The sequence below is a fragment of the Dipodomys spectabilis genome, unplaced genomic scaffold (genome assembly GCF_019054845.1).
Source record: "Dipodomys spectabilis isolate Male_0828 unplaced genomic scaffold, ASM1905484v1 ptg000018l, whole genome shotgun sequence".
Taxonomy (NCBI): Eukaryota; Metazoa; Chordata; class Mammalia; order Rodentia; family Heteromyidae; genus Dipodomys; species Dipodomys spectabilis.
In genome coordinates this window covers 2,768,387-2,784,818 of record NW_024870695.1, presented here as the reverse complement: position 1 = coordinate 2,784,818, position 16,432 = coordinate 2,768,387, and the positions used below count along the sequence as shown (strand labels likewise).

At 45.6% G+C, this 16,432-nt stretch overlaps 1 protein-coding gene across 1 annotated transcript; it reads right to left on the bottom strand.

Moving 5' to 3' along the window:
- Positions 1-1,206: 1,206 nt before the first annotated feature.
- On the bottom strand, positions 1,207-15,482 carry Med9 (mediator complex subunit 9). Its single transcript, XM_042673959.1, has 2 exons — positions 15,226-15,482; positions 1,207-3,055 (listed from the first exon to the last, which is right to left on the bottom strand). Exons 1-2 carry the CDS (start codon positions 15,447-15,449, stop codon positions 2,839-2,841), a joined length of 441 nt encoding a protein of 146 aa, XP_042529893.1. The 5' UTR covers positions 15,450-15,482; the 3' UTR covers positions 1,207-2,838.
- Positions 15,483-16,432: the final 950 nt, after the last annotated feature.

The following is a 16,432-nucleotide window of genomic DNA, read 5'->3' as shown; positions in this document are numbered from 1 at the left end:
CTTCTAGAAGACCATGCATGCAAGACTTCAAGGACTTCCTTGGAGATCCTTCCAGGTAATCCACCTGCCTAGTCTTTCGACCTATCAAGAGCCTCATTTTCTGGAAGGATATTTTTATTTCCTCTTTTCAGAGCCAATTTATCATTAAACTCTGGGCAGGCTACATAAGAGATTTAGGGGGTTGGGAAGGTGGCTCAGTGGTAGAGCGCTTGCCTTGCATGCATGAGGCCCTGTGTTCGATTCCTCAGCACCACATAGGCAAAAAGAAAAAAGCCGGAAGTGGCGCTGTGGCTCAAGTGGTAGAGTGCTAGCCTTGAGCTGAAGAGCTGAGGGACAGCGCCCAGGCCCAGAGTTCAGGCCCCACAACCAGACCCACCCACCCACCCCCCAAAAAAGATATTTGGAACTCAGATTGTTTCACATGTCACACAGGCCCAGATGCCACAGATAGGACACTGAGCCTGAGAGAGGCATCTGGGAGCAGGCTGGTATTAGCATCTTGGCCCCTGGCTCCAAGTAAAACCCCCAAGTTCTCCACCTTCTACCCCAGTGAGTGGCTCCAAAACTGCTCTGCACCTTGTTGTCTCTAGTGGCTCAGGGTACCTGCTTGTGACTCATTCTCCCTGCCATTCCTCATAGCAAACCTAGGGCAAGGGCACTACCAAGGTCCAATACTTCACTTGAGTAGTACAGAGAACACCCTCTGCATGGGCTGCTGTGGGGATTAAGTGCAATGTTTGAAAAGTACTTAGCACAAGTGTCTGCTGCCCAGTGAGCCAAATAATTGGTGGCTTCAATTATCTGCTCACTGTGAGGAACACTCAATGCTGCTCTGGAGAAGGCTATCCCTTGCCAGGGCTGGACTCCCCCCCCCAAAAAAAAAATCATCCAAGGCACCTGTCCCCATATACAAGGGATGACCCACACCTTCCATAGGCAGATGCAGGCACCACCCACCAGGCTAACAGCACCCATGGGACAGATGCTATTGCTATCAGAGTAATAGAATAATTACTTTTATAATTGCTTTTATACTGGCTTAACTAGGGACATGTGCTGGGAAAAGGGAAGAAAGGATGTGTCTAAATAAATTTTTTTTTTCTAATTTATCCAAGGGCTATCCCATTGTGAATTCTTTAGGATACAAACCATGATCCTGTGGGTTCAATTCTCATCATTGCAAAAATAAAGAGAAAAACCACAGTGTCCTGAGAGCAGAACCTAAGTTCTTTTAATTATACATTTTTAAAAAATGTCACAAGTGAAGACATGAGAATATTGGAAGGCTGCCTCTCCCTCTAGTCCTGTGAGGAACACTTCTCATTCCGGCCTTGCAGAAATGATCCTGAAGTTCTTGTACCTCTATGTGCTTCATGGTATTTGGTCTGAGCCTTACAACTGGCCCACCCACTTACTCTGAATGAAATTTCAAATAACTGATTCAGTTAAGTAATAGTCCCAATGTAGAGCTGTAGTACTGTCTAAATCGAGTTTGTTCTGGCTAAAGCCACTGAAACCTGATATTTCCTACCCACAACCCTCCCCCCAGCCCCAACACACACAGACAGACTCCAGTCCCAATGTCCCAGCCACCTTCTGACAGTGGGCTATAGGCTAATGCCACTGGAACTCCTAAAAACATCTCCAGCCAGCACTCCTGCCAACAAGGTCAGTGACAGGCACCTGCTAAGCCCCGAACTGGTGGTCAGCACAGGGCTTGTGCCCATTTCTAAATCCAAGCACTATTCGGTTACTTCTCACCTTGCAGGGAAAGAACTGCTCTCTCTCCTCAGTCTGACAGTCATAGGCCTACCTGGACACTAATGGGGCTGAGCCCTGGCCAGAACCTCCAGGCCTAACCCATCTAACTCTTCAGAACAGTTCCAGAAGCATCCAGTCATTGCTGGCTGTGGGACGATCCCACTGCCACTTTCAGCCATCCATTTGTTTACAGGGCAGCAAATGTGGCTGGCTCTCGTGGGCAGACTAGAGGAGAGATAATGGTTTAAGCTAGGCCAGTGTAAACAACAGAGCAAGCTGCCTGACTAAAAGACTCCCTGAGCCTGTTTAAGAAGGGTGAGTCCTCTACATGCCAGAGAAGTGCTGCAGGTGTAGTGGTTTGGCTATTGTTGGGCACTAACCAGAGGTAATGGGGGGTGAGGGGGGTGGGGGAGGCAAAGGAAGCAAGAGTCAAATGTAGAAGGATAGAGCCTGGAGTCAGTGGCTGAGTAGTGGAACTCTGGGCTGACACCCCCACGGATACAGTTCCATTCATTGGCTCAAACATAAATGGAACCATACTATTTGAGGGGGAAAAAAATCCACCCACCCTCTGTTTTTTTTTTCGAAACAATGTTCATTCTCTCACAGGCTTCTTTAATCAAATTAAATCTGTGCCATATGAGTGCAGGCCTAATTCACCCAGTGAATTCTATGCAAATATTCATGAAATTGCTGCTTGGGGAACAATATGTACCTAGCACATGGATCTTATCAGGGTAGGAGGAGCTGCGTCAGGAAGAGGGAGCAGCCTCCACTCCTACTGTGTTCTTCTGATCTGCCAGTAGGGCCCAGGCACAGCAGGTGGCCCCTCTCTAGCAGTCCCCCTCCCCACAGCCTCAGGAACATTCTCATTCCAGCAGCAGACATATGGATAAGTACAAGCTCGAGGTGGGTGCTCTACACAGACAAGGCTAATTTCAGCTCCGAGGCTCTCCACAAGCCCCACTCGGCTATCTGGTTTGGAGCTGTGGTCCTTAGCTGCTACACACCGAGGGAGTGTGCAGGGCAGACCATTTGCCTCCTGCATCTTGGGCATTCCTGGAAGATGGCCTCCCTCTATTCTTTGGGGATCTCAAACATGCAGAGGCTCTTGTACTTCTGTAGCAGTTCATTCTTGGTCCTGACTTGCTCTCGGAGACTGTGCAGCTGCTGCTGCTGCTGCTCAGGGCTCAGGTGGATGCCAGGCATGGTGCTGATGAGCTTCCGCATCTCCTGAAACTTGGTTTTTAGGGCATTCAGGTCCTGGTGGACATCTGGGCTGTCCTTGTCCATGCTGCAGGAGCAGAGGGCAGTCATTAGCACACACAGTTCACCTTCATGCTGGCTTCCCTGCTCTGCACCTTATGATATGGTTTAGAATGCTTTCTTTGATGTATCTGTCCTCTGACTAGGCTGTGCACCCCAGAGGGCTGGGACTGGCTTGCTCTTGTATAAGCTTTAATAAAGCCAGGCCATAAAAGCATCCTTTCATCTAGCAAACCCACTTCCACTCTAAACTCTTCAGCTCTGAGGACAGCCTCACAGGTATCCCCTCCCACTGTGGTGTGGTGTGCTGGACACTGAAGACAGACACTGAAGACAGAATACTTGCTGAAAGAATGAATTCCTGGCAAGTAAGTCCACAGATGTGTCTTGCATGAAGGAACAAATTATTAGCTGACCAACACCAAACAAAAGTTATTGAAGGGCTGGGAAGGTGGCTCAGTGGTAGAGCGCTTGCCTTGTGTGCCTGAGGCCCTGGGTTCGATTCCTCAGCACCACATAAGCAAAAAGAAAAAAGCCGGAAGTGGCGCTGTGGCTCAAGTGGTAGAGTGCTAGCCTTGAGCTGAAAAGCTGAAGGACAGCGCCCAGGCCCAGAGTTCAGGCCCCACAACCAGACCCGCCCCCTCTCCCCCCAAAAAAGTTATTGATATACTCCAGTTTGTTTAATGACAGCCATTTTTAGGCCAATCAGGAGACTCTTTCAGTTAGCAAGAGCTAATTTTAGCTGAGGGTTGATGCCTATTAACATAACGACAAATTTCCATAGAGCTGTTCATAAATTTTAAATGACTTACAAGTTATTGGAAAATGCTTAGCAGTTATCAGCCTCTAGTCATGAAAGCACCTTGCCTTTGGGTTAGGTTCATTTGAAGTCAGGTCATTCATCTCCTCTCTCAGCTATTGTCAGCTACACAGAGAGCTCTACTCTCCTACTCTCCTACCAAATTAAAGCAAAACACAAACAGAAACTTCACTAATGTATGTTCCTATACATTTTCTTTTTAGAAATTAGAAACTGGACAAGCTTTAAAAAACAAGCAGTTGAGGGTAAAACCAAAATGCCAATTCAGTAAAATGTTCTAAAACGATGCTCACAAGAGGGAAAACTATAAATGATCAGTTATCTTTTGTTTTAATATGCATTTATTCCTGGTGGGAAATCTCAACCCAGATGGTGCTAATTCATCTTTTTATTCATCAGTTCTCTGCTTACGCAGACAGAGTATCTCTCTTTCCTGGCAATCTGTCAGCTGTGTCTCACACCTCGTGAATCTGTCAACCAGTAGGGTCTGCTCGCTATTTATCAATAGCTCTAGAAGCGGGATAGAGAGAATCAATCATTTCTTCTAGGGAATGAGCAGCCAGGCAAACATTTCTTCTTTCTCTATGATGCCCCTTAGTTCAGAGAAAAAACAATGGTATACTAATGATATACTATACCTTATCTCAATTGCTAGGGAGAGTAACTGGAATTCATGAGAACTACAAATGGTTTGGAAGGAGGCAAACACGGAGCTTTTCTTCCTTTTTTTTTCTTTTTTTTTGTGCTGAGGATAGAACCTGGGGCCACATGCATACCAGGCAAGTGTTCTACCCACAGCCAGGGAAGTATGTTTTAACTTCCTTCTTTCTTTCTTTCTTTTTTCTTTGTTGGTCGTGGGGCTTAAAACTCTAGGCCTGGGTGCTGTCCCTGAGCTCTTCAGCACCACTTGAGCCACAATGCCACTTTTGGCCTTTTCTGTTTATGTGATGCTGAGGAATTGAACCCAGGGCCTCATGCATGGGAGGCAAGTACTCTACCGTTGAGCCACCTTCCCAGCTCTCCTTCCTTCCTCTTTTTCTTTTCTTTCTTTCCTCTTTCTCTTTCTCTTTCTTTCCTTTCTTCTTTCTTTCTTTTCTTTCTTTCTTTCTGTTTCAGCTCAAATACACAAATCTGGACAGAAAGCATCTTACTTCCAAAAGCATTACACTTGGATGGCATGTGTGTTAACACACTAAAAAACTTATGTCCAGAAAGTTTGGGAATTTAAATTCATTTTAAGAAAACTGACTCTCATGAGTCTAGAAGGACATAATAAAAACAAACAAAAATATATAAAATTTAAGAGGAAGAACTGGCAATCCAGTTCTTAAAGCAGTGCTCTAAATCTGAAAGCAAAAAGTGGGCCATGTTTAACACAGTGATTTCTGAAAACCTCCAAATCTACAGGACTGCCCATTCTTCACCCACTAAACTTTAGGGAGATGGGTGGTCTTCAGATAAAAAAATAAGAAGCCATATGAAAAGTACCTTTCTTCGAGCTGCTCACCTGACCTAGTTGGTAGCAGTAAATAGCACAGAAGTCCCGGGGTGAAGAAAACACACTATTCTATTCAGAAACTAGCTCAAACCAAGTGGGAACCTGCTATGCCAGGATGACTGTGAAGTACCCAGGCCCAAAGGAAAGGAACAGGCCCAAACACTGAGAGAGTAAGAGCACAAAGCTCTAAATGGGGCTGCCTTTGTGCCTAACATTAGTCATCATCCAACTTTAGAAGGGGAAAAAAAGAGACTAGGTCAAGAAGGATGAAAATTATACAAACAAGGGCAAAGTTAGGGCACTTTGGTCCCACCTACTATGCTTTATTAGAAAGTGGGCAAAAATACTACAGCTGTGGATGATAGTCAGGGCACCCTTCCAGCAGACAAGGACATCTGGGTCTCCAGATTCCAGGCAAAAAGCATGGGGTCAGATGAGTGCATCTAACAATCACACTACAACCAACCAACGAACCAATCTTCCTTCCTTCCTTTCTTCCTTCCTCTCACCCCCATCTCTCTCTTTCCTCCTCCCCCTCCTACTTTTCTTTCTCTTTCTTTTTCTTCTTTATGCTTTATTAGAGAGAAAAGAAAAGAAGCAAACGGACAACAGGGCAGTGTGTACTCAGAAGCAGAGGAAACCCATGAGATTGAAGTCAACCTGGTCCCCAAACGCAATAGTCCTTTCTTTTGGCATCTGGTCCTCCATATGTTCTCCACAAAACTTCCACCCCCTCACCCACATGCCCCTAACCCATGCCTGCTTTCTCACCCATGACTAGTGCTCTGGCCCTTTCTTCTACTCACAGTCTTTCTTCCCACTGTATTGACACCAGTGGTCCTTATCTTTCCAAAACTGCTTTTTTTTTCTTTTAAATATTCATGGATGATTGAGGGGGAGAAAAAAAAAAACCACACCTCAAAAGTGACAGACACCAAGGCTTAGAAAAGGGAAGCTCCTTTGGTACCAGAGACAGCCTATGGTAATGACATAAACACCATTATCAGAGCATTTCAAAACGCACAGTAACATACAAATGTACGCAGACTTCTGTTCACCTACACTAACAGGAATGTGACCAAACTTGGTTCTGATTGTTGCTTCTTCATATAACTATGCACGATGGAATATGCCTGTGTTAACAGGCATACAATTAAACAGAGAAATTATTTGTGTTTGGGGTGTTTGCAATTTATCAGAATGGCAATGAACATTTTACGCACACATCTTTATATACCTGTGCAAGTATTTTAGTAAGATAGTTTTCTACCATTGGGAATTCTTGTTCAAAGGATATATATTTTACAAATGAAGTAGCAGTGGGAGCCAGAGAACCAAGAAACTTTTAAGTACACCCGGAAGCAATTTTGGAAGCAATCTCCAAACATGCCCTATTGGCCTTCCTCTTCCTCCCTGAGGCGCTGCGGTAATGATGCGCAGCTCCACTGTGGTGCTGGTGCGGGCACTTCTTGCACAGCCCAGAGCTGGTCTCAGCTGGCTTGGAGAGCCAGGCGGATCAAAAAAGACCCTGTGTGGGAAGAGGCAGGTCAATAACACCCTGTTCCCAGGAAAGAGGTCTTGCTGGAGCTCCAAGGTCTTGCTGACCTGCCAAAACAAGTGGACTTGCTTCAGCAGCCCGGCCTGGCAGGGGGGCCGGCTTGAAAGGTGCATCACTTGAGCTCTCTGTGGGGTCAAGGATGATTCCCCATACCCACTAGCAACCTAAGGCATTGTGCAGAAGTAAAACATTTAATTAGAGCCATGTTGTGAAAGTACCTATACTGATAGAATATGGGAACTGGATGGGCCAAAAACAGCAGGAAGGCAGAGACAACCACAATTCAGAATTCCTAGGCTGGGACACTTAGTTCTAGACTCAGATTAGATTTGCTGTACTTGAAGGAAAAACTTACAAACTTACCTGGAGTTGGGATTTGTAATAGTTCTTATAGGCGCATCCCATGGAAGGCTGTAGCTTGTAGCCGTGAGCTCAGGAGGTACATTTGAGCGAGTTCTTCAAGAACACACAGGATCCCATGAGGAGTCCCCCTTCTCAAAGACCCCACTCTAGGCCTCACAGCGGCTTTCCAAGCAGGCTATGAAAGGTTGTCTGCTGAGATCCCTGACTGGAAGACTAAAAGTTTGGGCTCAGTTTGAGAAGAGAGAGCCCTAGAGAATTTTGAGCAGAGAAAATATTAACCTGATAACATGCACTGATAAACTACAGAGACTTTGAAGTCTAAGAGACTAATCAAGGGATTATTAGATCCAAAACTGAGGTTTAGACATGGATGATGAGTGGTATCCACAAGCATGGGAGTAAAAGAGCAAGTTAAAAAGGAAATGTTCCACTAACCAAAAGTATCATGACCTCAGACAGGGTACTGGGAAACTGGACTGGAATGGTAAGAAGCCACAGGGAAGTACAGCAAGAGTGAGGAGGGGAAGCCTGCTTTAAAAGGAACACAAATGCATCATGAAGTTTAGACTATAGAGGCTTGGTGCCAGAGGAAAAGAGAATGTCTAGAAGCAGACCAAAAAGTATCTGGGAATTCAGTAGATGATAAAGACAGTAACTCAAGCAGGGACAATAATAGATATTCAGTAAGTGGCCATGGGAAGAGGTGGCTAACTGAGGAAAAGCTTGTCCTCTCTAGTACTTTCCACCAAAATAAATTTTGAAAGCACCCAGGGATTAAAACTAAAAACTAGCTGGGCAATGCTGGTGGTTAATGCCTATAATCTTAGCTACTCAGGAGACTGAGATCTGAGGATAGACATTTGGAGCCAATCTAGGAGAAAAAAAAAAAAAAGAAAATGAGACTCTTACCTCTAAATAACCAGCAAAAAGCAGGGAATGGAGGTGTGGCTCAAGTGGCAGAGCCACAGCCATTAGTGAAAAAGCTAAGGAGAGAACTCGAGGCCTTGAGTTCAGGCCCTAGTACTGACCCCCCCAAAAGTTAAATCCATGGCTAGAAATTTGCCCTGCAGAGACTCTGGAAAATCTGAAAAGAACCATAGACACAGGTGCTCACTGTAGCACCAAATGCAACAGTAACACCAGCCACGCCTGTCCTTAGACAAATTGAGTACGTGATGGCACAGTCATAAAATGGAGTTTGAGACAAGAAAGGAAGCAGAGAGGCCCACAGCAGAAGGACTCACTTCCCTTTTTTTTTTCTGTCAGTCGTGGGGCTTGAACTCTGGGCCTGAGCGCTGTCCCTCAGCTCTTCAGTCAAAGCTACAGCACCACTTCCGGTTTTCTGGTGGTTTATTGGAGATAAGAGTTTCATGAACTTTCCTGCCTGGGCTGGCTTTGAACTGTGATCCTCAGATCTCAGCCTCCTGAGTAGCTAGGATTACAGGCGTGAGCCACCGGCGCCCGGCTCACTTCCCATTTTATATCTACAGCTGGCTACTCAAGGAGTCCATTATGGCTTTCAATTTTTAAAAAATACTTTTAAGGTGGTAGGTTTATGAACCATTTTAAGTTAATAGAACTTTTAGGTTAATTTAAGCAGCCAGTCTCCAGGACTGAATTTTGGAGGAGTTAGCTAAAGGAAGATTCAGTGAGTAATACCTATTGAAGTAAGTAAGTAAATGCATGTGTCTCCTGTTCCAATAATTACTCTATAGAGGCTTACCTCACAGACTGCCTAAAGGTTGCTGATACCAGTACTGCTGGCAGCAACAAAAATGAGAGAAACACCTAGAAGCTCCTAGGTGCAAGACTAAGACTGGATTTCGTAAATGATAGCACACGTGAGAGATGGAATTCTCTGCAGCTGCCTGAATGGGGGCCGATCTGAGCACAGAACAGAGTCCACGTAGTCCACGTCAGGCTTATCAATGAAAAGGCTAGGCCTTATCTTTATTTGAGGGACTTTCTGAAAGGTCATAAGCAAACAACTTCTGGAAGGAACCTTGGGAAAGTATTCCTGGCAGTTACACGTTTCTGTACTTGTGCAACTATAGCTTTTAATGCTTAAAAGCAAAACAAAACTAACCTGATGATGTAATGGTGAGCTTTTTATGAGAACAAGAAAGGTGACACTCACTTCACATCAGTTTTGCCTTCCTTCTCTTATTCATCCTGATAAAGAGCAAGTCATAACAGATTGCTAAGCTACCAAATACTGAGACCAGGTCCCTGGGTGGGGAGGGGAGGGTGCCGTCCTGGGTGACCACACTTGACCCTGGACCTCATCCCCTCCGACTAGGTCTGCCAGGGTGGTGTCCCTGTAAATTTTGCTAGTTCCTTATCCCTCAGAAGTCCTGTCCCTAAAGGGAATGTATCCTGGCTCCTACGTGGTCCTTCTGAACAAAAAAATCAGTGTTAATTCTTGGCTTCACATCCTTACCCTTGCTTTCTAAACCAAACCATTCTCCCTTTCTCTCCTCATTTCAGTTTAGTGGTAGATGCTGCTCTCTCTAAGGCAGCCCCTGGCTCCTTCAAGCCTTTTGAGGTCTTCTGTGCCAGCCCCCTGCCCTTATCACAGTCCACATTTCCCCTCACTGGCCAGTAAACGCAAATGCACAAGACACCGAAGGCTTTCAGACAGGTTCCTAGTGTTCTGTCATGGAGACAGAATCACTTTCTCTGTGAGCACTGTCATGTTTTTCTTACTGGGTTTTTTTTCTCTCATGCTTAGTGGTCTGCTAGACCATACCTTACAAGTAAAGCAGTTTAAGTTGGGAGTGATACATTAGGATTCTCTTACAATGAACTGACCTGGCTTTTCTTAGGGCAACAAAGTTTTGTTTTGTTTTGTTTTTGTCAGTCATGGTGGCTGAACTCTAGGCCTGGACACTGTCCCTCAGCTCTTCAGCTCAAGGCTAGCACCCTACCACTTGAGCCACAACGCCACTTCCAGCATTTTTCTGCTTATGTGGTGCCTAGGAATCGGAATCCAGGGCCTCATGCATGCAAGGCAAAAACTCTATCACTGAGGCCCCTTTCCAGCCCCAAACAAAGTCTTTTCATTCAGTGTCTTTTTTTCTTTCCCAATGCTTTTTCTCTTTAGCTGGTCAGATACCCCAAAGGAGGCGCCTTAATCTGGCTACTTTTAGCAGTAACACCGGGGAAAAAGACTAAAGGGCTCACTATTCAATCTGGGAGCTTGCTCTCAATCCCTACTTTTGACGTGGTTCCCCCTACCAACTCTTGCAAAGTGCCTGCTATGTCCCAGGACAGATACTCTGTAGTTTCTCCTTCCAAATGTTAAATCTTAGGAAGAGCAATGCTTTCCTTGTCTGCCAAAATGGAAGAAGGGCAGTCATCCATCTGCTTAGAGCCAAGAATTGGGGAGAACACAAGACTTTGAGTACTTGTTTCTTAGGCTTCTTTTTTTTTTTGGGGGGGGGGGGGTGGTCCAGTCGTGGGGCCTGAACTCTGGGCCTGGGCGCTGTCCCTCAGCTCTTCAGCTCAAGGCTAGCACTCTACCACTTGAGCCACAGCGCCACTTCCCACTTTTTTCTTTTTGATTATGTGATGCTGAGGAATCGAACCCAGGGCCTCATGCATACAAGGCAAGTGCTCTACCACTGAGCCACCTTCCCAGCCCTTTAGGCTTCCTTCTGTTCTTAGCATGCACACAAGTGTACACACACACAAACACCCCTACCTTATACTCTCTTAGGGAGGCTTCTGGCAGCCAAGTCCTTAGATTTGTGGGAGGCTATGATCAACGGCAGGTGTTTCAGGGCTTTTAGGTGAGGCAGCCCTTGACTATCTGCTTTGAGCCAACTATTTCCTATCCTGTTCTTTTTGGTTTATGCTTTAAAAAAAAAAATCACTTCAGTTACTCTTTAAGACAACACATATGATCAGCCTGCCATCTTTCACAGGTGTGCATGTGAGTATATCGCATAATTCTATGACAAGTACCACTGTTCCATATGTCAAGAAAAAGAGGCTTGGAAAGCTAAGTTACCTGCCCAAGGCCACCCAGGTAGTACATTATAGAACTCTAATGTGAACCTATTATTTGAGGTGGCCAGAATTCACATATTAGAGACAGGTAATGACAACTGGGGAAATTAAGTATCAGCAAGTATCAGCACACAGACTTGAACCCAAGACCAACTGACTTCAAAGCCTGTTCTCCTCAGTATATCTTACTGCCCCATATTGAAGGCCAGCCCAACCCAAATGCTCTATAAGGATTTAAGAATACCCCTTCTGAAGTCCAAGTGCTGTCTTTGCGAATGACTTGTGAATGATAGTTCTTTTCCATATCTTTCTTTCTTTCTTTTTTTTTTGGTCCGGTCGTGGGGCCTGAACTCTGGGTCTGGGCACTGTTCCTCAACTCTTCAGCTCAAGGCTAGCGCTCTACCGCTTGAGCCACAGCGCCAGTTCCGGCTTTTTTCTTTTTGCTTATGTGGTGCTGAGGAATCGAACCCAGGGCCTCATGCATGCAAGGCAAGTGCTCTACCACTGAGCCGCCTTCCCAGCCCTTCCATATCTTTCTTAACCTCAGTATATTTGGATTAATCTGGATAACCCCTGCTAATCCAGCTTTTTCCTGGGACTTGGGTCTTCATTTGTACATCTGTTCGTGATTTTGGTACTGCTAAGTAGTGCCACTTTATTGCACTCAGCTAACTCAAACACAACAGAGTGGGCCTTGTACTACCAACAGCATTTTCACCTGAGCAAAGTGAGAGTCTAATGTGAGAGCAAAGGTTCACCTCAATAGTCACCTGAGGAGAAAAGTGACGGAAGAGAACTGACCTCACGTGAATTTCAACTACCCAGTCCAAAAGCAGGTTCCACGTTGGGAGCAGCAATTCACAAGAGCACATTATGCTCATTTGAATGTTACTGGAGAAGGGTAATTGTGCCTTAATTTGCCATTTTGGTTTTACAATAACTAAAAGAGAAGTTATAAACTCAGGAGTTTATGCCTAGTATCATGTAGCTATACAGTCATGTGCCAAAGAACTTTTCAGTTGGGCTGGGAAGGTGGCTCAGTGGTAAAGCACTTGCCTTGCATGCATGAGGCCCTGGGTTCAATTCCTCAGCACCACATAAGCAAAAAGAAAAAAGCCGGAAGTGGCTCTGTGGCTCAAGTGGTAGAGTGCTAGCCTTGAGCTGAAGATCTAAGGGAAAGCACCCAGGCCCAGAGTTCAGGCCCCACAACCGGACCCAAAAAAAAAAAAAAAAAAAAGAACTTTTCAGTCAACAACAGACCACAGTTATTATGATGATCCCATAAGATTATACTGTAATGAATTTAAAAGTTCTATGGCCTACTGACACAAGAGCTGTGATAATGCTGCATCACTCACTGAGAAAACCAGCCTACTGTGGAAGTATGAAGTATGGCAGGTACAATTATTGACAGTACATAATACTTGATAATGATGACTGTACTACTAAGCTGGGTGCTAGTGGCTCACACCTGTAATCATACTCCTAGCTACTCAGAAGGCTGAGATCTAAGGACAGTTCAAAGCCAGCCTGGACAGGAAAATTTCTGAGACTCTTATTTTCAACTAATCATGAGAAAACTGGAAGTGGAGCTGTAGCTCAAAGTGGTAGAGCACTAGACTTGAGCAAAAGAGCTTCAGGACAGAGCCTAAATGCTGAGTAAAAGCTCCATGACCGACCCCTGATCCCCCCCCAAAAAGACTGTGCTACTGAGGTATATATTTATTTATTGTTATTTTAGGGTGCACTTAAAAAAAAAAAAAGTCCACCAAACACAGTGTATCATGTGACACTAAAGGGCAGTATGTCAGGTGATACTAAGAGCAGCCTCATACATCTGTTTACCAAGTCTCTTGATTGCATCAAGAGTTCCCCAGCAGAAGTTGACCTTTACCACCTAGTTTTAGGGAAGTATCTTCCAGGATGTACCTCTTGAAACATATTCCCATTCTTTTTTTTTTGGTTGGTCGTGGGGCTTGAACTCTGGGCTTTGGCGCTGTCCCTGCACTCTTCAGCTCAAGACTAGCACTCTATCATTTGAGCCACAGAGCCACTTCGGGTTTTCTGGTGGGATATTGGAGAAGATAGTCTCACAGACTTTCCTGCCTGGGTTGGCTTTGAACTGTGATCCTCAGTTCTCATCCTCCTGAGTAGGTAGGATTACAGGCATGAGCCACCTCAACATGTTCCCATTCTTTTTTGTTGGTGGTGGTGGGCATGGGGCTTGAACTCTGGATCTGGGCGCTGTGCCTCAGCTGTTCAGCTCAAGGTAGTTCTCTACCACTTGAGCCAGAGCACCACTTCCGGTTTTCTGGTGGTTTACCCGAGATAGGAGTTTCATGGCTTTTCCTGCCCTGGCTGGCTTTCAACCTCGATCCTCAGATCCTCAGCCTCCTGAATAGCTAGGAATACAGGCGTGAGCCACCGGTGCCCAGTTATGTTCCCATTCTTAAGCAATACAACTTGTAAGGAAGTAACATAAAAGAAATAAAGTATATAAAAATGATAATCAGGGAGACTTTGGGCCAAAAGAATGACCACATCCTTGGATCCTATGTTACTACTGGGATCTAACCATTTGGGTTTCTTGCATCAAATGTTTTCCATGATCAGGTCTTCTCTCAATTAAAAAAAAATGGGGGGGGGGGAATATTACCTAGGCATGGTGGCTCATGCCTGTAATCCTAGTTACTCAGGAGGCTTTATAAAATCCAAGAGAATCAAAGATGAAGGTAGCTTGGAAAAAGTTTGTAAGACACTATCTTAGCCAACAAAAAATCTGGGCACAATGGCATTTGTTTGTCATCTCAGCTACCGAGGAAAGTATAATTAGGAGGATAGGAGAACCAGGTCCAACAGGCAAAAAGCTATATCCTAGCCAAAACTAACCACAATGAAAACAACTGGAGGCATGGCTCAAGCAGTAGAGCATCTGCCAACAAGCATGAACTTTTAGTACTGTAAAAAATAAGTAAAAATTATGGGTTCTTCATGCTGAGCTGGGTACAGGATGGTAAAAGTTGGCCCCTGTGCAGTGTGCCACACAAGAAAGATTATGCATATATGTTGAAAAAGTGAACCAAATTGAGGATAAGGTAAACATCTATACTTTATTATTTTTTGGTCGTGGCTTGAACTCTGAACCTGGGCACTGTCCTTTAGCTCAAGGCTAGAGCTCTACCACTTGAGCCACAGCACCACTTCCAGTTTTCTGAGTGGTTTATTGGAGATAAGAGTCTCAGGGACTTTCCTGCCCAGGCTGGCTTTGAACTGTGATCCTCAGATCTCAGCCTCCTGAGTAGCTAGTATTACAGGCATGATCTACTGGCGCCCAGCTAACATCTATACTTTGAAATCAGAAATACACAAAAATCTGAAAACTTAAGTGGGTAATCAAGTGGAAAATTTCACCCTTGGTCTCATGTGACTAGTTTCAGATAAAACACAAGGTGAACTACAGCTAACTAAAAGTACTTTCAGGCTGTGTGTATAGGATCTCATCCCCAAGCTCTTGCATTAGGTATATGTAAATATTCCACAATCTGAAGAAGAAAAAACACACCTAAATCTGAAATACTTTTGATTCAGGCATTTCAAATAAGGGATACTCAATCTCTATTAACCTCTACTAAAAGTGAGGAAACTGAGGCTCAAACAAGCGTAACTTCCTCAAGCTCGTTGGGATGCAAACTTGAACCGTCGCACTGAAGAGCCTGTGCATTCATCTGATCAATCCGCAGGCTTCGTTCTTAAACATATTGCAACCCACGGGGTTCAAGGCGCATGTTGGACTCACGGACGGGTCTCTTCCCGCTCTGGGCCTCAGTTTCCCCACCTGTGAAATGGGGGCGTACCCAGGAGCGCCCAAATCTCTGGAAGCTAGGTCTGAACTCGGAGAGACGGGAAGCGAGGAAGGATGCGGCGGCTCGGGGTCTCCAGGGCGCTTACCATTTGATGACGTTGTGAACCAAAGGTAAAAAGGAGTGGTTCTCCTCCTCCTTCATGCCGGTCGATGACTGAGGCTGCGGCGCGGGGGGCTGTGGCGGCTGGGGCGCCGCCACTGGCGGTGGCGGCTGTGGAGGCGGCAATGGCTTTGATTCGGGCAGAGGCGGCTCGGACCCCGTCGGTAACGCGTCTTCCGCCTGTCGCCCGGCAGCCACCCCGGAGGCCATAGCGCCGGGACACAAGTCAACAAGTCAATCAGCCCGCCGAGAAGGTCGCAGACTATACACGTCACTATCGCGCGCCATACGAGGACAGAACGACTGCGCGTGCGCATTGGACGTGGGCGGGGCACAGGTGCATAGGCGGGGACAGCCATGGCTGTGGGACGGGCTGCAGACCCATCTGGAAGGATTTGGATTGGGTTGCGATAGCAGAGTTATTAAATAGTCTTTGTGTCAGGCGCCGGTGGCACCTGCTAACAATCCTATCTACTTGGGAGGCTGATAGTTGAAGATCGAGGTTTGAAGCCAGCCTGGGCAGGAAAGCCCCTGAGATTCTGACCTCCAATTAGCCACCAAAAGCTGAAAGTGGAGCTGTGGCTCAAGAGGTCTTTAGAAAATCTCAGGGACAGCGCCCCGGCCCTGAATTCAGGCCTCAGAACCAGAACCAAATAAAAAATGTATTTTAAAAATATAGAGAGTTCTAAGGGGTTGGAGATTTATTTCAGAATAACTATTTTCTTATTTCTATGATAATAAAGCACCACATGGCCCAGTTTGCTGAGAGCTCCATGAGGACCCAAGTGGAGCCCTGTGAAGAGTAGATGACATTTAGGAGGCACTTCTGTAAGTCCTTGGCTCTGCAGACACAGAGACCTGAGCTTCCTTACCATGCTGGCTGACCTCCAGGAGAAACTGTAAATCTGGCCTATGGCTGGAGACCCCAAGGCAAGAGCAAGGGGCACAGAACAAAGAAATCATTTTCCTCAGTTCCACATGACTGCAGAGAGAGAAACTAATAACTGTACTCCATACATATTTAATATGCACCTGAACCTATTGTCTTACAGGTGCTGGGTTGTGTGTATGTGTCTGTAATTGAGGGGATGCTGTCCCAATTTTCCATACAAGGCAGAAGGGAGTTTGGGACAGGAATAAATGCCACAGCCTTAGGAGAAAGCATCTAATACGCTCAATACTTTTGAGGCACT

What these genes read in the sequence shown, in the direction of transcription:
- Med9 (XM_042673959.1), bottom strand. Translation starts at nt 15,449, where the DNA reads ATGGCCTCCGGGGTGGCTGCCGGGCGACAGGCGGAAGACGCGTTACCG. An exon ending in GTTCACAACGTCATCAAATG is followed by an intron (nt 3,056 to 15,225) that starts GTAAGCGCCCTG and finishes CTGCTCCTGCAG; the next exon opens with CATGGACAAGGACAGCCCAG.